The 24,993-nt window shown below is 45.2% G+C and overlaps 1 protein-coding gene across 1 annotated transcript; it reads right to left on the bottom strand.

Moving 5' to 3' along the window:
• Window positions 1-4,582: 4,582 nt before the first annotated feature.
• LOC149433901 (ribonuclease inhibitor-like) lies at window positions 4,583-24,581 on the bottom strand. Its single transcript, XM_089664301.1, has 4 exons — window positions 24,568-24,581; window positions 24,006-24,170; window positions 21,736-21,900; window positions 4,583-5,319 (listed from the first exon to the last, which is right to left on the bottom strand). The coding sequence occupies exons 1-4, from the start codon at window positions 24,579-24,581 to the stop codon at window positions 5,229-5,231; spliced, it is 435 nt and encodes a 144-aa protein (XP_089520427.1). The 3' UTR covers window positions 4,583-5,228.
• Between the last annotated feature and the right edge of the window lie 412 nt (window positions 24,582-24,993).

Consider the following 24,993-nt stretch of genomic DNA (forward strand, 5'->3'; position numbering starts at 1 on the left):
ATTCCTTTGGCACAAGTTTTCTATATATTTTGTGCGGTTTGTTTGTTTGCACTCAGCAGCCATGGAGGTTTTTGATTTTGTTCAACACAAAAAAATGATTGTTGATATTTTTTCACACTCAGCTGAATACACAGATTTAACGAAAGACTTCAGACCCCTAAAAATGTTCCAGATACACAGATCAGAGCTCGGGGGGATGTTGCTGCTTTGGAGAAATTTGTGACAGAGGGGATGACACCCAGGAGGGTGAGGTGGGAGGGGCCCCTAATGACAGTTTAGTAGGGAAAGAATCGGAGGAGGAACGGTTTTCATTCTTCAATCACGTAGAGAGAAAACTTTTAGAACTGATTATCCTGAGGAGGAAAAAGAAACTCGGAGATTTAGAAGAAAAAAATTCACACTTTCAAAGAAAAATTGATGCCTTTTGAGAACACCACCGACTTTACAGAGAGAATGAAATCATTGCAGGAGGAGAGTAAATAAGTGGAGGAGGAAACACAAAAGAAAAAGATGAAGTATTATAGAGACACACAAGCCTAGAAACAGAATGCAGTCTATAAATGGCCGGAAGATGGAGCTAAAGATAATGTGGGTTCAAGGACGTCCAGTGAGGAGAGAGATTGTCATAGTGATAGAACCCGCCCTCCTTCACCACAGAAAAGTAGAGGTTCACAAAACTATAATAACAAAAGGAAACCCTCAGGAGACAGAATGAGGGGAGTCATAAAGGTGAACGAACCCCTTTCTATAGGGTACCGCTGCACAATAGATTTGAACCTCTAAATGGATGGAGGCAGTCACCATCCAGACCCCACCCCCACCCTAATGCGGGGGATTTTCAGAGGAGAGAGTATGGGGGTCCACCATGGAGGGGGTCCTTACTTCAGGGGGAGGGGAGCCCCATTTTTCCAACCAGGGAGAGGAAGAGGGGGTTGGAGATCAGATCCCCAGATGTCAGCAACAGGCCCCTATATGAGAAATGGAGAAAGAGAAGGAGGGGCTGTAGAGGGGGGGGAAGAGGAAAAAGGAAAAGAGAGGTTGAAGTTGGCATGTGTAACCTGAGTGATGTGGGGGTCACTGAGGACCAACTGAACGTTTTAGAATGAGGATTGAAATTCTCCCCAGATAAACTATTGGACAAGACAGATATATATATAGATTTACAAAAATTAATTTGCAAACTTAATGTTAGAACATTTTGGGATAAAAAGGGATCTAATGAGCAGCAGGACGAGTGTCGGTATTTACACACCAATTTACGGAATAAGTCGATCTTCAATCCCAAAATCAGCGATCATTTCTGTGTAGACACTTGGCTCTGGGCAGACATGAATAGTGAGTTCAGCTGACAACAAGTGAAGCCGGCATCTGATGATTTGATGGCATTTATTCATTTCCTACATGTGAGTGTATTACTGCTTCCTAATACATTTTATATTCGTACATCCTGCACCATGGGAGCCGCCTTTGTTCCCTTTTAAGGATAGGAATGTGTGACCTCCATCACCCATAAAGGGACCGATCCTTGGCTCTGGTTTGACAATCTATGGCAAGCTGAAAGGTGTTTGATTTCTATCACATGGCTGTGGATTGAATAAGTGAAGAATCCGTTTTCCTATTGGATGTCATAAAGTGCATTTCCATGTGCTCTGAGGTGAGAGTTCTGTGAGCACTGAGGTGGCTCTGTATGTTATGGGCACTATTCTACTGGATGGTGTTTGGAGATATCAGCACAAGAAGAAAACACATGAATTATGGAAGAATCTTTATTACAAATTGATTGATTTTACATCTATGGACTCATTATGGACGTTTTATTCAGTTATGTCACTCTATTATTTTTGTAGCTATTATTTAGCAGCGTTACATCACTTATTTATTTATAATTTATGTACAAGCCTTTACAGCAACATTTTCTTCTGCAGTGCTAGCCAGCATGTCCTGTCACCAGCATCTCCTGTTGTACCACCCCAGACCCCAGATGAATCCTCTCCTCATCCAGCTGTACTGGGTGAATCCCTGGGCAGGTTCCAGTGCCTGCGATGCCACTGCAGTGTGAAACAGTCCCAAGTGAAAAGCTAATATAGTGTCCTAGCAGAGTGCAGCTTTCCCCTCCCTGGCCTAGGGGTGCAAGTTTATTCACTCAGTCCTTCTTCTGTGCCGCTGGTGGGTTAGTGGCTGCTACCAGGCCTTCTAGTTGGGCCGCTTCTTTCCTGTTGCATAGGTGGTCCTCTTTCTGGGGGCTGGTGAAGTCCCAAGCTTTGCTTCCTCCAAGCTCCTCTGCCTGTAGGTGAGCCCTTCTCCATCTGGGCCCCCTCCCAGGCTCCTCTCTAACCTCACGTCTCCATCTTCCACTCAAACTCCCCTGCTGCTCAGCATGTTTAGTTACTCTTAAAGGATGTCCTGGCCCCTTGCCATACCTCCTGTCGGGGATTGGCCAGGATCCTCTACGACTACAGACCAGCCACTCCTCACCTCCACCCACTGCTTCTAGATCTTCCTCCAAAGTTCTAGTGCAGGGGGAAGTTCCAGAAACTTGGTCTGCAGAGCCTCTCAGCCCTGACCAAAATTTGACTTCCCTCTGACTATCACACCCAGGACGCTACTCAGCCCTCCTCACTAACAATTAGCGCTAGAGCTCCCCCTAGCTGACAAGGAGGGAGCTACATTAAAAAATGTGCTGCACCAAATTGTATGATACTGCAGTACTATGCGATTTGGTGGCTGCAAAATGTACACATTTTCTAGATGCATTAACATTTATTGGCATCTGCATGTGTCCAGCAAAGGCAGCGTATTCCTCTGTGGTGTGGAAAACGCACACAGAAATTAGCATTTCCTGCACTGCTGTGAACCGGCCCTAAATCAGCTCTCTGTTCCTTGGATACTTTAAATAAGATGAAATGAAAGAAAAAGTAAGGCGCTTGTACAAATATTTGCTTTATTTATGTATTATATTCAAATGAAGATAACAAACCGATCTGAAGATGTTTCTGCTTCTCTTATGACAAGTAAATCTGAACTATTACATCTAAATATTTGATTAGAAATGGTTCTCATTTTTCCCTCTGGCAGACGAATCAAAGTGTCAAATGTCTTTTTTACTACAGTGCTGTGAATATACAGTGCCTTGAAAAAGTATTCATACCCCTTGAAATTTTCCACATGTTGTCATGTTACAACCAAAACTGTCAATGTATTTTATTGGGATTTTCTGTGATAAACCGACACAAAGCAGCACATAATTGTGAAGTGGCAGGTAGGTGATAAAGGATTAACAAATAAATATCTGAAAAATGTGGCGTGCATTTGTATTCGGCCCCCTTTACTCTGATCCCCCTAACCAAAATCTAGTGGAACCAATTGCCTTCAGAAGCCACCTAGTTAGTAAATAGAGTCCCCCTGTGTGTCATGTGATCTCAGTATAAATACAGCTGTTCTGTGAAGCCCTCAGAGGTTTGTTAGAGAACATTAGTGAACAAAGAGCATCATGAAGGCCAAGGAACACACCAGACAGGTAAGGGATAAAGTTGTGGAGAAGTTTAAAGCAAGATTAGGTTATAAAAAGATATCCAAAGCTTTGACCATCTCATGGAGCCCTGTTCAATCCATCATCTGAAAATAGAGTACGGCACAACTGCAAACCTACCAAGACATGGCCGTCCACCTAAACTAACAGGCCGGGCAAGGAGAGCATTCATCAGAGAAGCACCCAAGATGCCCATGGGAACTCTGGAGGAGCTGCAGAGATCCACAGCTCAGGGGGGAGATTCGGTCCACAGGACAACTATTAGTCGTGCACTTCACAAATCTGGCCTTTATGGAAGAGTGACAAGAAAGCCATTGTTGGAAGAAAGCCATAAGAAGTTCCGTTTGAAGTATGTGAGAAGCCATGTGGGGGACACAGCAAACATGCAGAAGAAGGGGCTCTGGTCAGAGGAGGCCAAAATGGGACTTTTTGGCCTAAAAGCAAAACTAACAATATAAATCATCCTGAACACACCATCCCCACCGTGAAACATGGTGGTGGCAGCATCATGCTGTGGGGATGCTTTTCTTCAGCAGGGACAGGGAAGTTGGTCAGAGTTCATGGGGAGGTGGAGAGAGCCAAATACAGGGCAATTTTAGGAGTCCGCAAAAGACTTGAGACCGGGGAAGAGGTTCACCTTCCAGCAGGACAACGACCGGAAACATCCGGCCAGAGCTACAATGGAATGGTTTAGATCAAAGCATATTCATGTGTTAGAATGGCCCAATCACAGACCGAAATCCAATGCAGAATATGTGTCAATTGCTGTTCCCAGACGCTCTCCATACAACCTGACAGAGCTTGAGCGATTCTGCAAAGAAGAACGGGCAGAAATGTCCCTCTCTAGATGTGCAAAGATACATCCCCAAAAAGACTTGCAGCTGGAATTGCAGCCAAAGGGGGTCCTACAAAGTACTGACTTTGAATACAAATGTCGACACACTTTTCACAGATTTATTCGTAAAAAATGTTGAAACCGTTTATCACTTTCCTTCCACTTCACAATGATGTGCCGCTTTGTGTCAGTCTATCACATCTAATCCCAATAAAATACATTGACGGTTTTGGTTGTAACATGACAGAATGTGGAACATTTCAAGGGGTGTGAATGTAGGAATACTTTTTCAAGGCGCTGTAGACCTTCAATCTGCTATAGCAGTCAATGACAGAACTAGTGTTGGGCTCTCTTATTGGACAGTCTAGCATCCAACCCACAAACAGAATTATGAAAGAATGCAGTAATAAATATTACATTGTAAAATAAGGCTTTTGTATGAATAAAGTTTGGGATGTTTGGAAAATTGGTATTGGCAAACAATTGGCGCCAATTTTTGTGTTGCCTAGGGCAGCATAAAACCTAAATACACCACTGGTGCCATCTCTTCATCACTCCTCCTGTATTATCTCTGGATGAGCTGTGTAAGATGAATGCAAGGATGATCATTAGAGACAGCCGTGTCTCCCAAGTCACTTTATGGGGAAAATGTTCATGGCTGACTGGAGTGTCACCCCTTCATGTTCAGAAGTATTGGGAACAAAACAGTTACAAAGCCCTCCCCCATCCTGTCCTGGGTGTATTCTTTCCTCTTTGATGTTTCATTCCCCTCTTGGGTCGGGTTATTCATATCGAAATCTTATTCTCCTCGTCATCCCGAGCAATGTCCCATTCACAGCTGTAGCAGAGGTTCTTTCTCTGGATTCACCATGTATAAACCTTCAGTTCTGGTTGGAGGGATTTCAGATTTTTCAGTTCCCTTTCAGTTTCATCTGACAAGGAATTGTTCCCGATCCTAGAAGAGAGGATAGAAAGCAGCCATCATTAAATGGCGGACCGCGGTCCGGACACCGACCAAGCGATGCACCTGTCCGGACCATCAGCCCACCAGACTAAAGTGTCATATCCGCGCCGCTCAGCAGTCATTTGTTGCTGGGACTGTGGACATCCCAGCGACCAATGGCGTCATGTGTGCCCCCTGTGGCTCGGCATCTCTCCTGCACCTTTTTTGCCCGCAGGGTACGATGTGACGTCATGCGGGCGCCTCTCCACCCTCAGCAAGGTTTTCCACCCCCTGCAGCTCGCTACCTCTTCTGGCTCCTGCTCCCTGTCTGTCTTCAAGGTAGGGTGTGTTGCTACTTCAAAAAAGATTCTCAGAGGCTCACCGATGGGCACATTTCATGGTAAATGGCACTCTGATGGGCGCATTTTGTTAGGATGCAGTGAAAGGAATTTGAATGTATTTTTTTTTTACTGAAAATATAGCTTTGAAAATCAGTTACCGTAATATAATGTAACAAAAATGTGTAACTACCATGTTTATATTCTACAGGTCGTCAGCTTTTGTAGATTGTTTTGGGGTCCCTGCAGCAGGGAAGGAGTTAAATTATATCTACTGTATATCCAAGAGCAAAACTGTGACATATTGCAGCTTACCAGTCTGTAAGGCCCCATTCACACTTGAGCATTTTACAGCTCGAAGTTCAAAGCTTAAAAATGCTCAGGGAACAAAAAAAAAAATCAATATTCCTTTATGGAGATGGTTCACATCTCCACTCCAAGTCGCCTGAAGCAGAACGGTTGAAGCTCAAAAAAGTGTTGGCGCTACTTTTGTAGCTCAGATTGACAAAATGTGCACGTCTTTGGCGCGTTTGTATTCCCATAGAAAAGAAGAGAATGCAATTGGTGCATTTGTGCGATTTTCTGCTCAAATGAAAAAATTTAAACAAAATAAAAAAAGTAAAAATATATAAATAAATAAATGTAAAATAAATAATATAAGTACATATATAAACAAAAAAAATCATGATAAATAAAAAAATAACTAAATAAATAATAATTAACCCTTAAAATATATGAAATTAATTATTAATAAATTTTTTCAGGTGTTTATTATAATTAATATAATTATTAATTATCATTATTATAAACACCTGAACAAAAAAAAACATTATTAATAATGATGATAAATTATTATTATATTATTTTTTAGGGTTAGGGGGTTATGGGTTAATTATTATTGTTACATAGTCTGATTATTTTTATTTGTGTATTTATTTTACATGTATAATTATTATTGTTAATGTATTTTTGTTCGGGTGTAGGTGTTTATTTTTTATTATTACTAATAATAAACGCACAAAAATTGCGGTAAAAACGCTGAAAACCGCTACGTTCAGATTTGAATGAAGCCCAAATTTCATTATTTATACTTTGTTTAACAAGTTGATCCTTCCAGAAATGCTTTGTCTTTTTACTCTTCTTATAAGCAAAACAAACAATAGTAATTTCCTTCCAAGAAAGTGTCTGTAAATGACTAATTTCCTCCACACCACTCCCCCTCCCTGTAATGAAGATGTAGACAGAATATGTTTGTAGCCCAAATCTGTTGTGCAGGCTTGGGTGACAACACTGCTTTCCTACACACCGTGCAGTCAGTGAGTGTTGTCATCCTAGGACAGGAAGTGTATTAAAGTGGTACTAAAAAAAGAGAAACCCCAAAAGAGATGTTTTACCGCTGTGTGCAATCCAATCCTTTTCTGGGGTCCCCCACTGGTGCTCCTCCCCCTTGACCAGTGCCACAAGTGCAAGCCACTTGCTATGGGAGCACTGGTGCATGCTCGCTCCCGAGACCTGCTCTTTGTGTCCAAAAGACAGACAGAGCCGTGGCTCGGCCTTGCCCTCTTCTCATTGGCTCACTGGCTGTGATGGACAGTGGCTCCTTCTGCTGTTTCAGCCAATGAGAAGAGGAAGTCCTGGGACAGCCGAGGCTCTCTTGCACATCATGGTTAAAAAGTGGGCTCAGGTGAGTATTAGGGGGGCTGTGGGGGGAGCAGCAAACAAAGATTTTACCTTCATGCATAAAATGTACTGTATGAAGGGAAAAAAAACCTTTATCCTTTACAACCACTTTAAGCCTGATACACATGGGCAGAAAATCAGCTGGTTCAGCCGGTCTGTTGAGTGGCATGCTGGAAAGCCAACGGCCGCAAGCCCTGATCAGTGTATTCTGACTGGAGGGGAGCCCCCCTGTCAGAATACAATATCTCAGTGGGAGAGATCCCTACAGTTGTGACCAAAATTATTCAACCCCCAATGCTGTAAAGGGGTTTAGGGACTATAGTGTACATTTGGAATTGTATTCAGAATCAAATCCTACAAGGACGTTGTAACTACCCAAATGCAACTAAAATGACATCAATTGTTTATGTAATACAGTAGTAAATGGTTCTTATGTGGTTTCTTCATTGCCACAATTATTCAACCCCTTAAAGACTACCACTCTGAAGAACAGAGGTTCATACAGGTGCTTTCCATCAGGTATTGAAAACACCTGTGGATGTCACCGAGCAGCAATCAAGCATAATAAGCACCAATTAGGCAGCTTTAAAATGACTGTGATACTCAGCTCCTTCTAGACATTTACTGGTGTGGTTACAAACATGGTGAAGGCAAGAGAATGGTCCAGGAAGACAAGAGAAGAGGTGATTTCTCTTCACAGGAAGGGCAATGGCTATAAGAAGATTGCAAAGATGTTAAACATACCAAGAGACACCTTAGGAAGCATCATTCGCAAATTCAAGGCAAAGGGCACTGTTGAAACGCTACCTGGTCGTGGCAGAAAGAAGATGCTGACTTCGACTGCTGTGCGCTACCTGAAGCGTAGAGTGGAGAGAAGTCCCCGTGTGACTGCTGAGGAACTGATAAAAGATTTGTCAGATGTGGGTACAGAAGTTTCAGCCCAGACAATAAGACGCACACTGCGTAATGAAGGCCTCCGTGCCAGAACTCCCAGGCGTACCCCCTTGCTGTCTCCAAAGAATAAGAAGAGTCGACTGCAGTATGCCAAAAGCCATGTGGACAAACCACAAAAGTTGTGGGATAGTGTTCTGTGGACTGATGAAACAAAATTAGAACTGTTTGGGCCCATGGATCAACGCTATGTTTGGAGGAGGAAGAACAAGGCCTATGATGAAAAGAACACCTTGCCTACTGTGAAGCATGGTGGAGGGTCAATCATGCTTTGGGGCTGTTTTGCTTCTGCAGGTACAGGGAAGCTTCAGCGTGTGCAAGGTACCATGAATTCTCTTCAGTACCAGGAGATATTGGATGGAAACGTGATGCAGTCCGTCACACACCTGAGGCTTGGGAGACGTTGGACCTTTCAACAGGACAATGATCCCAAGCATACCTCCAAGTCCACTAGAGCATGGTTGCAGAGGAAAGGCTGGAACATTTTGGAGTGGCCATCGCAGTCACCAGACTTAAATCCGATTGAGAACCTCTGGTGGGACTTAAAGAAAGCAGTTGCAGTGCGCAAGCCTAAGAATGTGACTGAACTGGAGGCCTTTGCCCATGAAGAATGGGCGAAGATACCCGTAGATCGCTGCAAGACACTTGTGTCAAGCTATGCTTCACGTTTAAAAGCTGTTATAACTGTAAAAGGATGCTGTACTAAGTACTAAGATTGAATGTCACTTGGGGGTTGAATAAAACTGATAATGCTGTGAGCACAGAAAAGACATTTGTGGTTATTTCATTATAACTGTTATGTTATATTTGTCTGACCTACAAGTGCCTCTTTAATGTAAATGTAAGCAAGATGACTGAATGATCAAAAGCAATGTCAAACTGGCCAAAACACTCAATTTCAGTGGGGGTTGAATAATTTTGGTCACAACTGTACATCATCATTTGTGTTGATACAGGGATCTGTTTTTTTTTTTTTTTTTGTTTTGTTTTGTTTTTTCTATCCCACTGGTTGAGCGAAAAAAAACGCCTTCCTGTGTGTACACAGCTTTACTGGCAGGATCAACAGGAGAAGATAAAGGAAAGGCCTGAAATAAGGAAATAAATGCCTCCAACACAACTTAGGACTGGTAAGCTGCTGGCATTATGCACAAGAGAAATTAAAAATTAGTGAAGCGCTTGTATCACGTGAATACAATCATGTATCTCCATATAGTGTAATTATAAATCAAAGTGACCACTATATATAATAAATGTGTGTTGACTCCCTCTAGTGGAAAGAAAAAATAGTGTCAACCAAAATAACTAAATAACACACATTATGAAACTAAATATATAGTGCATAAATCAAATATAATGAACAGAATATATATACGTGAAAACAGAATATTGGCCACATACAATGGTGTCTAAATCATACATAAATGATATATGCCATAGGTGAAAAAGACAATATCAAAAGTGAAAAAAATATTCCATGCATGTGACTGTGCTTTAAGCTGGAACACACACGTGATCTCCACTTCTAAGTGCAAGTACTCTCCTTCAAATGGCAGCAATGCCTGCTCACCTCCCTTCCTCGACCCACACAGGGCCTCAAAGCAGTTACCACCTCAGTGGTGTATTCCTCTGGCAGACTCCTTATTCCTCCTCCTCTCTTATGCAACTCATAAAAAGACAAGAAAGCCTTCCATAGTGTAGTAAATTTAATAGGCAAAGTTAAAAATTACAAAGTTTTCCACTCACATGCTCCTTTCCATAAAAAAGCGTTTTTCCCAGCCTGTGGGTAGATATGCATGCACCTGGGGGAATCCAATATGGCCACTGCGTCCGGACATACGTCACCAGGAAGTAGACAAACCGACGCGTTGCGTCACGTGCGTCGTGACTTCATCAGGGTTACCGACCCCTGGTGACTCAATGGTATTTATAGAAAAAAAAAAAAAAAACCTAATTGGATTCCATTGTGAGAGCGGGCATACGGCAGACATCTTATTAGAGTCCTGCACTCACATACATGAATCTATCCCATATATGAATTCTAGTGCTGGATACCAGATATAAATCTCCATATGTCATATTCAAGATATACACATATAGGAGTAAACGAATTATATATTTAAGCCTATATGAACCACATCTACATCTTTAATGGTGCACTAACACCAAATCATAAACTTTATTAATCGTAAATATTAAAACCATTAATCTTAGTGGGCTTCCTTATTAAGTAGATATATATATCCTAAATAAAATAAAAAATAAATAAATATAAATGTAAATATAATAAGTAGTAATGGAGAAAAAAAAAAAAATTTAAAAATTTAAAAAAATTAAAAAAAAAAAAACTAAAAAAAAATTAATTTTTTTAAAAAATATATCTACACGACCATTGTAAATTAATTCGAATGAATGCTCAAAGAGCTCATGAAATACCGATTTAAAAGAACAATTAAAAATAAAAATAAATAAAGTGGCATGCACAAATACCAATAGCTTGGGTTTACAAAAATACATTCGTTATATTAACAGAGTTAAAAAATATAATATGTAAGTTAATATTACCAGAGATATTTTATATGTAAATTGCTGTTACCAGATCAATTTTCTAACATTTAAAATTCAAATTTAAAAATCGCTAATAAAACAGTTGAGATCAAACTCAATATTAAGGCCATGCGGTGCCTGTGTATGCATGGTATACATCCATCTCGACTCTGCCTGACTAAGGGATTTAATCTTATTACTCCCCCTCCAATGACTCACATACTTCTGTATACCCCAAAATTTGAGTCCTGAAGGGTCTTTATTATGCTGTTTTAAAAAGTGCCGGGAAACGCTATGTTTAGGGAACCCCTTTTTTATGTTTTGTACATGTTCCCTCATGCGTTTCCACATAGGCCTTTTAGTTCTTCCTATATACTGATAACCACATGCACATTCAAGGCCATAAACTACTCCCTCTGTATGGCATGAAATGAAATCTTTGATCTTATATATTGTGCCATCATAGTTGGCCTTGAAAGTGTTACATTTGCCGTTTTTTCCTTTGGTTGCTCTACATGCGTAACATTTTCGGCACGGAAAAAAACCTACTTGGTCAAGAAATGTAATGCTCTTCTTTTTGACTGGTGGATCAAGTACATTTTTAACTAGTTTCGTCCTCAGGGAAGGGGCCTTCCTATATATAAATTTTGGATTATCTCCCAAAATCTTATTTAGATCAGGGTCCGTTTTAAGAATAGACCAATGTTTAGAAAATATTTTCTCGATTTTTTTATAATGGACATTGTAGTCTAGAATAATTGCCATTTGACTCTCAAAGTTCTCCTTTTTATTTTTGTCTACAATCAGTGACTCCCTCTCCATATTTTGAACTTCAATTATTCTCTTCTCTATTTCTTTCTCAGGGTAGCCTTTTTTGATAAACTTATCTCCTAAAGTCTTTGCTTGTTTCTTGTACTCTTCCTTATCAGAGCAATTCCTTCTCAACCTCACTAGCTGGCCCTTTGGTATATTATAGAGCCATGGGCGGTAATGGCAACTGTCTGATGGTATGAATCCATTACGATCCACTTCTTTAAAATAAGTATTTGTGTAAATTTTCCCTTGTTGATTCATAATGTTAAGATCCAAAAAATTAATCCTTTCACTATCAAAGGTCCAGGAAAATTTAATATTTTTCGTATTATTTAATCCATTCAGAATGGATTAAATAATAATAATACGAAAAATATTAAATTTTCCTGGACCTTTGATAGTGAAAGGATTAATTTTTTGGATCTTAACATTATGAATCAACAAGGGAAAATTTACACAAATACTTATTTTAAAGAAGTGGATCGTAATGGATTCATACCATCAGACAGTTGCCATTACCGCCCATGGCTCTATAATATACCAAAGGGCCAGCTAGTGAGGTTGAGAAGGAATTGCTCTGATAAGGAAGAGTACAAGAAACAAGCAAAGACTTTAGGAGATAAGTTTATCAAAAAAGGCTACCCTGAGAAAGAAATAGAGAAGAGAATAATTGAAGTTCAAAATATGGAGAGGGAGTCACTGATTGTAGACAAAAATAAAAAGGAGAACTTTGAGAGTCAAATGGCAATTATTCTAGACTACAATGTCCATTATAAAAAAATCGAGAAAATATTTTCTAAACATTGGTCTATTCTTAAAACGGACCCTGATCTTGTCAGGGCTCCCAGGTATGACCAGAGGTGTGTGACTGATTCAGGGAAACGCAGACTTCAGATATGTGATAAACAATACAATTTATTAACACTAACAATACAAACATAAACGCAGTGCAATACTAAAACATAACACAGTGCAAACAAACCAAACCAACCACCCACAGATAACAGTATATACAAGCAAGCGTCGTCAGGCAGGCCGGGTCAATATCAATGGGCAGGTAGGTACAGGGGGAGCAAGCAGAGAATGGTCGGGGTCACAGGCCAGGTTCAGCAGGTAGCAAGCAGCGTAGTACAGAGGGTCAGACAGAAGGATGGTCAGGGTCACAAGCCAGGATCAGAGCAGGAGAAGTCAGCAAAGGAACAGAAACAGGATGCAGGACAGATACAGGGCCCAGGACAAACACAACACCAAGGCAGAGTCTGCAAGTCTGGCCATCCCTTAAATACCCCAGTATCATCAGTTCCAGGTGTTAGCTGGCTGAAAGGTTGAGTCTCTGATTGCTGGGAGCACCCGCTGGCCAGCCCTGGTACTGCAGATCAAAAGGCAGGTGAGTCCCACCATTGCTGGCCAGTCCATTCCTAACAGTACCCCCCCCTCAAGGAGCGGCCTCAGGACGCTCCAAACAGTCCTAGCTGGGCAAAATGTTCCACCGCCCGGGTCTGGTAACTGGCGGGATATCAAAGACTGGCACACCGGGCAGGACTCCGGGCAGCGGCACACCGGGCTGGACTCCGGGCAGAGGCACACCGGGCTGGACTCCGGGCAGAGGCACATCGAGCAGAGGCACATCGGGCAGAGGCACATCGGGCAGAGGCACATCGGGCAGAGGCACATCGGGCAGAGGCACATCGAGCAGAGGCACACCGGGCAGAGGCACATCGAGCAGAGGCACACCAGGCAGAGGCACATCGGGCAGAGGCACATCGGGCAGAGGCACATCGGGCAGAGGCACATCGGGCAGAGGCACATCGGGCAGAGGCACATCGGGCAGGACTCCGGGCAGAGGCACATCGGGCAGGACTCCGGGCAGAGGCACATCGGGCAGGACTCCGGGCAGAGGCACATCGAGCAGAGGCACACCGGGCAGAGGCACACCGGGCAGAGGCACATCGGGCAGAGGCACATCGGGCAGAGGCACATCGGGCAGAGGCACATCGGGCAGAGGCACATCGGGCAGGACTCCGGGCAGAGGCACATCGGGCAGGACTCCGGGCAGAGGCACATCGGGCAGGATTCCGGGCAGAGGCACATCGGGCAGGACTCCGGGCAGAGGCACATCGGTTTACCAGGCGAAGCAGCAGGCAGCGGGCCACCAGGCGGAGCAGCAGGCACCGGGCCCCCGGGCGGAGCAGCAGGCACCGGGCCCCCGGGCGGAGCAGCAGGCACCGGGCCCCCGGGCGGGGCGACATGCATCGGGCCCCCGGGCGGGGCGACATGCACCGGGCCCCCGGGCGGAGCAGCAGGCACCGGGCCCCCGGGCGGAGCAGCAGGCACCGGGCCCCCGGGCGGAGCAGCAGGCACCGGGCCCCCGGGCGGAGCAGCAGGCACCGGGCCCCCGGGCGGAGCAGCAGGCACCGGGCCCCCGGGCGGGGCGACATGCATCGGGCCCCCGGGCGGGGCGACATGCATCGGGCCCCCGGGCGGGGCGACATGCATCGGGCCCCCGGGCGGAGCAGCAGGCACCGGGCCCCCGGGCGGGGCGACATGCACCGGGCCCCCGGGCGGAGCGGCAGGCACCGGGCCCCCGGGCGGAGCGGCAGGCACCGGGCCCCCGGGCGGAGCGGCAGGCACCGGGCCCCCGGGCGGAGCGGCAGGCACCGGGCCCCCGGGCGGAGCGGCAGGCACCGGGCCCCCGGGCGGAGCGGCAGGCACCGGGCCCCCGGGCGGAGCGGCAGGCACCGGGCCCCCGGGCGGGGCGACAGGCACCGGGCCCCCGGGCGGGGCGACAGGCACCGGGCCCCCGGGCGGGGCGACAGGCATCGGGGCGACAGGCATCGTGCCCCCAGGCGGGGCGACAGGCATCGGGGCGACAGGCATCGTGCCCCCAGGCGGGGCGACAGGCATCGTGCCCCCAGGCGGGGCGGCAGGGATCGTGCCCCCAGGCGGGGCGACGGGCATCGTGCCCCCAGGCGGGGCGGCGAGCGCCGGACCCCCAGGCGGAGCGACAGGTCTCGGGCCCTCAGGCGGAGCGGCGGGCGCCGGACCCCCAGGAGGAGCGACAGGTCTCGGGCCCTCAGGCGGAGCGGCGGGCGCCGGACCCCCAGGTGGAGCGACAGGTCTCGGGCCCTCAGGCGGAGCGGCGGGCGCCGGACCCCCAGGCGGAGCGACAGGTCTCGGGCCCTCAGGCGGAGCGGCGGGCGCCGGACCCCCAGGAGGAGCGACAGGTCTCGGGCCCTCAAGCGGAGCGGCGGGCGCCGGACCCCCAGGCGGAGCGACAGGTCTCGGACCCCCAGATGGAGCGACAGGTCTCGGGCCCTCAGGCGGAGCGGCGGGCGCCGGACCCCCAGGTGGAGCGACAGGTCTCGGACCCTCAGGCGGAGTGGCGGGTGCCGGACCCCCAGGCGGAACGACAGGTCTCAGGCCCCCAGGCGGGGCGGCGGGCACCGAGTCACCAGGCACATCCGTGGGCTCCGAGTCAACTGGGATGACCGCTGGCACTGGGTCAGACATTGGATCGTCTGGCTGGACAGCGGTCATCGGGTCACCAGGCATCAGGTCATTTGGCTCGACAGCGGGCACCGCGTCATCTGGCAAGGCAGTGGGCTCCGAGTCAACTGGTATGACCGCGGGCACTGGGTCAGACATTGGATCGTCTGGCTGGACAGCGGGCACTGGGTCACCAGGCATCAGGTCATTTGGCTTGACAGCGGGCACCGCGTCATCTGGCAAGGCAGTGGGCTCCGAGTCAACAGGCACGACAGTGAGCACCGGGTCATCAGGTACCGGATTGTCTGGCTCGACAGCGGGCACCGCGTCATCTGGCAAGGCAGTGGGCTCCGAGTCAACTGGTATGACCGCGGGCACTGGGTCAGACATTGGATCGTCTGGCTGGACAGCGGGCACTGGGTCACCAGGCATCAGGTCATTTGGCTTGACAGCGGGCACCGCGTCATCTGGCAAGGCAGTGGGCTCCGAGTCAACAGGCACGACAGTGAGCACCGGGTCATCAGGTACCGGATTGTCTGGCTCGACAGCGGGCATCGGGTCACCAGGTATGACAGCGGGCACTGGGTCACCAGGCATCAGGTCATTTGGCTCGACAGCGGGCACCGGATCAGGTACCGGATCATCTGGATCAACAGCGGGCATCGAGTCAACTGGCCTAATAGGATCGTCAGGCTGGATCAGTTCATCATGCTGGGTAGAGGCATCAGGCCGAGTAGAGGCTTCAGGCCGAGTAGAGGCATCAGGCCGAGTAGAGGCATCAGGCCGAGTAGAGGCATCAGGCCGAGTAGAGGCTTCAGGCCGAGTAGAGGCTTCAGGCTGAAGAGAGGCATCAGGCTGCGTACAGGCATCAGGCTGAAGAGAGGCATCAGGCTGTGTACCGGCATCAGGCTGAAGAGAGGCTTCAGGCTGAACCACGGAAGGCAGGCTCACCGGTTTGGATACTGGCAGGATGGTATTGGTTGGAAAGAATTTTCGCTTTTTTCTGGTTTTAACTACTGGAGCACTGCAAGTAAACGCAGGTCTGCAAACGAATGGAGCAGCTGGAGACAGAGAAGAACTGGAGGATGGAACAGGAGAGGGAGCGGTTGCTACAGAGGGCTCTTTTACAGGGTTAAAGGCAGGATAGGTGCAGCGAGTGGGAACAGGGTACTGACATGCGGTAGATAGCAGGGCAGGAGGAGCTGTTGGGAATGCAGGAATAGAGTTTTGAGGAAATAGATTAGAAGCAGGACTGGGTCTTTGTAAGCTGACTGAGGCTGGGTGCAACAAATCTGTCCATGTCTGCAGTATGGGTTGAACAAAGCTGAGCTTACACAAAGCCTGTCTGGTCAATGACTGCACTGCGTTTATACAATCTCTTAGTACCTGTGGTGAACATGTGGAATAACGCTCCAGAAAGTAACCCACATCATCCTCTAATAACCACACCAGGGACTCTACCTGGTCTGCACTAAATGGTGGCAAAAATTCATCCCTGCATTCGGGGGAACCAGATGAAACCAATTCAGCACAAACTTCAATCAAAGGCTGCACCTCAGAGAACTCTATGCCCTGATCTACTAGAACATGAGCGAGCCGTATACATTCTAGCAGTTCATCCCGGGGATACTCCTTCAGAGTCTGATAAGCATACTCCCTGTCATCAAACACTAGCAGATATAAATATTCAACCTCATCCAGATCCATCCTTCCCATCAACAAGCCAAGATGGCTTCCCTGTGCAGCCACTTCTGGTCAGGATTGGCCTTGGTGTAATGTCAGGGCTCCCAGGTATGACCAGAGGTGTGTGACTGATGCAGGGAAACGCAGACTTCAGATATGTGATAAACAATACAATTTATTAACACTAACAATACAAACATAAACGCAGTGCAATACTAAAACATAACACAGTGCAAACAAACCAAACCAACCACCCACAGATAACAGTATATACAAGCAAGCGTCGTCAGGCAGGCCGGGTCAATATCAATGGGCAGGTAGGTACAGGGGGAGCAAGCAGAGAATGGTTGGGGTCACAGGCCAGGTTCAGCAGGTAGCAAGCAGCGTAGTACAGAGGGTCAGACAGAAGGATGGTCAGGGTCACAAGCCAGGATCAGAGCAGGAGAAGTCAGCAAAGGAACAGAAACAGGATGCAGGACAGATACAGGGCCCAGGACAAACACAACACCAAGGCAGAGTCTGCAAGTCTGGCCATCCCTTAAATACCCCAGTATCATCAGTTCCAGGTGTTAGCTGGCTGAAAGGTTGAGTCTCTGATTGCTGGGAGCACCCGCTGGCCAGCCCTGGTACTGCAGATCAAAAGGCAGGTGAGTCCCACCATTGCTGGCCAGTCCATTCCTAACAGATCTAAATAAGATTTTGGGAGATAATCCAAAATTTATATATAGGAAGGCCCCTTCCCTGAGGACGAAACTAGTTAAAAATGTACTTGATCCACCAGTCAAAAAGAAGAGCATTACATTTCTTGACCAAGTAGGTTTTTTTCCGTGCCGAAAATGTTACGCATGTAGAGCAACCAAAGGAAAAAACGGCAAATGTAACACTTTCAAGGCCAACTATGATGGCACAATATATAAGATCAAAGATTTCATTTCATGCCATACAGAGGGAGTAGTTTATGGCCTTGAATGTGCATGTGGTTATCAGTATATAGGAAGAACTAAAAGGCCTATGTGGAAACGCATGAGGGAACATGTACAAAACATAAAAAAGGGGTTCCCTAAACATAGCGTTTCCCGGCACTTTTTAAAACAGCATAATAAAGACCCTTCAGGACTCAAATTTTGGGGTATACAGAAGTATGTGAGTCATTGGAGGGGGAGTAATAAGATTAAATCCCTTAGTCAGGCAGAGTCGAGATGGATGTATACCATGCATACACAGGCACCGCATGGCCTTAATATTGAGTTTGATCTCAACTGTTTTATTAGCGATTTTTAAATTTGAATTTTAAATGTTAGAAAATTGATCTGGTAACAGCAATTTACATATAAAATATCTCTGGTAATATTAACTTACATATTATATTTTTTAACTCTGTTAATATAACGAATGTATTTTTGTAAACCCAAGCTATTGGTATTTGTGCATGCCACTTTATTTATTTTTATTTTTAATTGTTCTTTTAAATCGGTATTTCATGAGCTCTTTGAGCATTCATTCGAATTAATTTACAATGGTCGTGTAGATATATTTTTTTAAAAAATTAATTTTTTTTTATTTTTTTTTTTTTTAATTTTTTTAAATTTTTAAATTTTTTTTTTTTCTCCATTACTACTTATTATATTTACATTTATATTTATTTATTTTTTATTTTATTTAGGATATATATATCTACTTAATAAGGAAGCCCACTAAGATTAATGGTTTTAATATTTACGATTAATAAAGTTTATGATTTGGTGTTAGTGCACCATTAAAGATGTAGATGTGGTTCATATAGGCTTAAATATATAATTCGTTTACTCCTATATGTGTATATCTTGAATATGACATATGGAGATTTATATCTGGTATCCAGCACTAGAATTCATATATGGGATAGATTCATGTATGTGAGTGCAGGACTCTAATAAGATGTCTGCCGTATGCCCGCTCTCACAATGGAATCCAATTAGGTTTTTTTTTTTTTTTTCTATAAATACCATTGAGTCACCAGGGGTCGGTAACCCTGATGAAGTCACGACGCACGTGACGCAACGCGTCGGTTTGTCTACTTCCTGGTGACGTATGTCCGGACGCAGTGGCCATATTGGATTCCCCCAGGTGCATGCATATCTACCCACAGGCTGGGAAAAACACTTTTTTATGGAAAGGAGCATGTGAGTGGAAAACTTTGTAATTTTTAACTTTGCCTATTAAATTTACTACACTATGGAAGGCTTTCTTGTCTTTTTATGAGTTGCATAAGAGAGGAGGAGGAATAAGGAGTCTGCCAGAGGAATACACCACTGAGGTGGTAACTGCTTTGAGGCCCTGTGTGGGTCGAGGAAGGGAGGTGAGCAGGCATTGCTGCCATTTGAAGGAGAGTACTTGCACTTAGAAGTGGAGATCACGTGTGTGTTCCAGCTTAAAGCACAGTCACATGCATGGAATATTTTTTCACTTTTGATATTGTCTTTTTCACCTATGGCATATATCATTTATGTATGATTTAGACACCATTGTATGTGGCCAATATTCTGTTTTCACGTATATATATTCTGTTCATTATATTTGATTTATGCACTATATATTTAGTTTCCTAATGTGTGTTATTTAGTTATTTTGGTTGACACTATTTTTTCTTTCCACTAGAGGGAGTCAACACACATTTATTATATATAGTGGTCACTTTGATTTATAATTACACTATATGGAGATACATGATTGTATTCACGTGATACAAGCGCTTCACTAATTTTTAATTTTATTTTGCACTTATTGGTATCAGCTAAGTGACAGCAGCTGTATTTTGTCAATTATTCCCATGAGCGCAGGAGGATCCCTTATTATTATGCACAAGAGCCTCGGCTTTCCGGAGACTCTCCCTCCTCACTGGCTACGACAACAGCATCCATACAGGTCCCATTTTATATATATATCATTCATCAACTTATCATGTGTGTGCCCTGTTTATTGCCTACATAAGGTTGTGTTCAATTCTAATTATATATAAAGTTATAAAAACCAACCACCTTATTTTAATTCCAATTATAATCCTGTGAATAAGGCCCTGAAAACAGAGGAGGCCTTACCCCCTCCCCCCACGTGTTGGCCGCATGTGGTGCTATTAGTCGTTAAACACTTTAAAAAACATTTTAAAGTGATTTGAGTTTCTGTAATAGACGCGTCTCAATGCCTCCTCCAGGGTTCATTTTAATGGCATTGCCAAATTTTTATTTATTTGCCGTGCTTCCTCCAACATCATATACACTATACTGACAAAAGTATTGTCCCCGCCCTCTCAATCATGTGATTCAGGTGCTCCAATCCCCTCCATGGACACAGGTGTATACAATCAAGCCCCTAGGCATGCAGACTGCTTCTACAAACATTGGTGAAAGAATGGGTCGCTCTCAGGAGCTCAGTGACTCCAAGCGTGGTCCCGTGATAGGTGGCCACCTGGGCAATAAGTCCATCCATGACATTTCCTGGCTACTAAATATTCCACGCTCAACTGTTAGTGGGATTATACCAAAGTGGAAGCAACTGGGAACAACAGCAACTCAGCCACCAAGTGGTAGGCCACGTCACATGACAAAGCGGGGTCAGCACATGCTGAAGGGCACAGTGTGCAGAAGTCGCCAACTGTCTGCAGAGTCAATAGCTAAAGACTTCCAAACTTGGTGTGGCCTTCAGATGAGCCCAACAACAGTGCATAGAGAACTTCATGGAATGGGTTTCCATGGCTGAGCAGCTGCATCCAAGCCTTACATCACCAAGTGCAATGCAAAGCGTCATAAAGCACGCCGCCACTGGACTCTAGAGCAGGGGAGACGTGTTCTCTGTAGTGACCAATCACACTTCTCTGGCCATCTGATGGCCTTGTCTGGGTTTGGTGGTGGCCAGAAGAACAGTACTTGCCTGACTTCATTGTGCCAAGTGTAAAGTTTGGAGGAGGGGGGATTATGGTGTGGGGTTGTTTTTCAGGGGTTGGGCTTGGCCCCCTAGTTCCAGTGAAGAGAACTCTTAAGGCAACATTTTGGACAAGTTCACACTCCCCAAGAGTTTGGGGATGGCCCCTTCCTGTTCCAACATGACTGCCCACCAGTGCACAAATCAAGGTCCATAAAGACATGGAGGAGCCATCTATTATTACAGAGTTGTTTGGCTCCTTTTTAAATCCTAATGATAACAGAAATCACCCAAATAGATCTGAGCAAAGGTTTCCCTCCCCTGGAATGTTCGGCCTTGGTACAGACACACAAGGGGACACACAGGTTACAATGGCAAATAAACGTTCATTTCCCACATCTGTGGCTTTCAATTGCCCTCAGTGTCTGTGTATAAATAGTATAATGAGTTAGTTAGCTCTCACATGGATGCACTGAGCAGGCTTAACACTGAGCCATGAGGATCAGAAAGAACTATCAAAGGACCTGCGTAACAAGGTAATGGATCTTTACTTTACTGCACCAATGCTACAAAAAAGCCCGGTGAGGTGTGCCAAGGTGTTGTCAAGCGTATTGTAACTGGGCTTTTTTGAGGCATTGGTGCAGTAAAGACTTCTTTCTGGCAACCTGACCATGCAGCTCAGTTTTGTTCATGTATTGTCTATAGTCACTGTTTTTAATGCACTAATTTTTTCTGTATCCTCCCCTATATCTGTATGATGTCATTTTGTTCTCTTTCATTGTAATTTCCTGCTCTCCTTTCTGCAAGACGGCACTGAAATGAGGAAGGAAATTTTACTCTGTATCACTATATATACCGAATTCTTCCACATTGTATAATTTGCCGGAACGTCCTCCATACAAGACAAATATTCATGATTGCAAATGTCTGCAGTGATTGTCTCTGCTCTGTTCAGGCCAGGCATAGAGGTCTCAGGAAGATTTCAATGGAATCTGTCCCAGAATATGATTGTCTCAGTCAGTCCTGTTATACTCACTGTAATTCCTCTATCCGGCTTGTTGTCAGAGCCGCCATCAGATCCCTGAAATGAGGACCCTCCAGATTGTTATATGACAGGTCCAGTGTCCTCAGTGTCGGGTTATTTCTTATCCCAGATGCCAGGTGGGGGCAGGAACTGTCTGTCAGGTGATTACCAACCAATCTGTAGAAGAAGAGAAGAATATTACCAGAAGGAAATGAATCCCCCCCCCCCCCCCCCCCAGGAATGAATGGAACTATTCTCTACATGGATGGAGCTCATTTCTCTTTATTGGAATCATTTATATTCCATCACTTTATAAATCTCCAGGAAATAGAATTTTATAAGACAAATGTTATAATGGAGTAGACCCCCCAATATTGTCCTCCATGAGAGACGGTGATATCTCCATACACAGGATGAGCACAGAATACCACTGACATGACTCGTATTGTGCTATCATCTCCTTGTGTATGGAGCATGAATGGGATCAGCAGACAGTGTGAGGCCGGAATCAGCATTGCTAGTCATTGGACGGGAGGATTGTATCTGATATTCTATTTATCTCTGCTGATCAGAGCTCTGTACTCATAGGACGTCATGGCGCTAGGTAACAAATGTTCAGTAATGGGGAGATCTTCCGGAACTGAATAGCACGCCAGATGAAGAGAATTTGTTTGATGCTCTGATCACTCATTGCATTAAGATCAGATTCTCCCATGTATGAGCATCTTTAATGTCATCTATTTATACAGATACCAAACTAAATGTAGAGTGTTACTAAACCCTGGACCCCGCATTCACTATATCAGCTCTCCCCGGACCCTGCATTCACTATATCCGCTTTCCCCGGACCCCGCATTCACTATATCCGCTCTCCCCGGACCCCACATTCACTATATCCGCTCTCCCAGGACCCTGCATTCAATATATCCACTCTGCTCGTATCCTGCAATCACTATATCCGCTCTCCATGGACCCCGCGTTCACTATATCTGCTCTCCCCCGACCCCGCATTCACTATATCCGCTCTCCCCGGACCCCGCATTCACTATATCCGCTCTCCCCGTACCCTACATTCACTATATTCGCTCTCACCGGACCCTGCATTCACTATATCCGCTCTCCCCGGACCCCGCATTCACTATATCCGCTCTCCCCGGACCCTGCATTCAATATATCCGGTCTTCCACAGTACAGACAACATGGAAATGCAATTATTTTAGTAAATATAAACTGCTAAATACCTTTTCTCGTCAGCAGTATATAGCAGTCTTGTGACTTCTATCAGTGTCCAGCAGAGCACTGGTTAAAGCTTGTAGGAGGAGTTTTCTATCTGCTCTAGGAGGATGCAGAACCCCTGATCTCTGTCTGGAATGCGCTGATTGGCCCTGTGCTGATCACATGCACCCTCAAAAAGAGAAAAAAAATTCTCTCTAGCAATACACTCTAAAGTGAGCATGTGCTAAATGCCTATGGGTCAGTCTGTCTTATCAGAAGACAAGAGGTGGTCGCTTGAAAAAGGGGAGGAACAGAGCAGGAAGAATCAATCGGTCTTTTTACACAATGCAGAGGATTAACCCCTTAGGTTCCACAGTGAGTATCACAAGCACGCTTTACTGCATCTACAGACTGATTGTACTGTTGTGGGTTTAGTAACACTTTAATGGTTACATTTTATAGTCTATAGGGTCACCATGTTACCATCTGATATTATGCTGTTTGTACAACTTTATATCATATGAGGACCTACCCAATGTATCCAGTCAGTTTGTATCCAATTAGGCAATGGAGGTAAAGAAGATTGTAAGATCAGACTGTACTGTGTGTGGGGAGCTTTAAGTAAGCTACAGACTATACAATATTCTTTCCTTCCACTACGGGTGGAAAGAAGGACAATTGCTCAATCCTCCCCATCAACACAGTCAGAATGGATGGGGGAATCACTCCTGCCGCACAACTGTGTTCTGCCAACAGGAAGCCTTCCCTGCCAGCAGAACACTGATCACTGTTAGCTGCTATAGACCTCCAGCAGTGATCGAATGCAAAAAGTCCCAGAGGATGGTTGTACTGAATGTGATTGACGGATCAACTTCAGTACAACCAGCCTGCCCATAGATGGGTCAGATCTCGGCTGGTCCTTACTAAACCTGTCAATATTTGATCCACTTATTGCCAGAGTCTAATTTATTGCTGATAACAGAGTTAGAGAAGATCCGAAGATTTAGACAATTGAATGTTAATCTGTCCCAGAATATGATTGTCTCAGTCAGTCCTGTTATACTCACAGTAATCCCTCTATCCGGCTTGTTGTCAGAGCCGCCATCAGATCCCTGAAATGAGGACCCTCCAGATTGTTCCCAGACAGGTCCAGTGTCCTCAGTGTCAGGTTATTTCTTATTCCAGATGCCAGGTGGGGGCAGGAACTGTCTGTCAGGTGAGTATCATCTAATCTGTAGAAGAAAAGAATGTTACCAGAAGGAAATTAATCCCCTCCCCCCAGGAATGAATGGAACTATTCTCTACATGGATGGAACTCATTTCTCTTTATTGGAATCATTTATATTCCATCACTTTATAAATCTCCAGGAAATAGAATTTTATAAGACAAATGTTATAATGGAGTAGACCCCCCAATATTGTCCTCCATGTGTAGAGACAGTGATATCTCCATACACAGGATGAGCACAGAATACCACTGACATGACTCGTATTGTGCAATCATCTCCTTGTGTATGGAGCATGAATGGGATCAGCAGACAGTGTGAGGCCGGAATCAGCATTGCTAGTGATTGGACGGGAGGATTGTATCTGATATTCTATTTATCTCTGCTGATCAGAGCTCTGTACTCATAGGACGTCATGGCGCTAGGTAACAAATGTTCAGTAATGGGGAGATCTTCCGGAACTGAATAGCACGCCAGATGAAGAGAATTTGTTTGATGTTCTGATCACTCATTGCATTAAGATCAGATTCTCCCATGTATGAGCATCTTTAATGTCATCTATTTATACAGATACCAAAGTAAATGTAGTGTTACGAAACCCCGGACCCTACATTTACTATATCCGCTCTACCTGGACCTTGCATTTGTAGCAAACTTGCGCATCAGAGATGGACGCAGATTCCCCCTTTATTAAAAGTATTAATTTATCCCTTATTCTCCTTCCCCCTCCCTTTCTGAGAGGCACAGTGACAGATGTGTGTGTGTTAAGTGTCACAGGCCAGATCCCAGCAGGGAGACAGGTGGTGCAGCACTGCCTATAGAGCCTGTG

This window comes from Staurois parvus, unplaced genomic scaffold, assembly GCF_062004578.1.
Source record: "Staurois parvus isolate SC_StPar_1 unplaced genomic scaffold, SC_StPar_1.0 ptg001879l, whole genome shotgun sequence".
Taxonomy (NCBI): Eukaryota; Metazoa; Chordata; class Amphibia; order Anura; family Ranidae; genus Staurois; species Staurois parvus.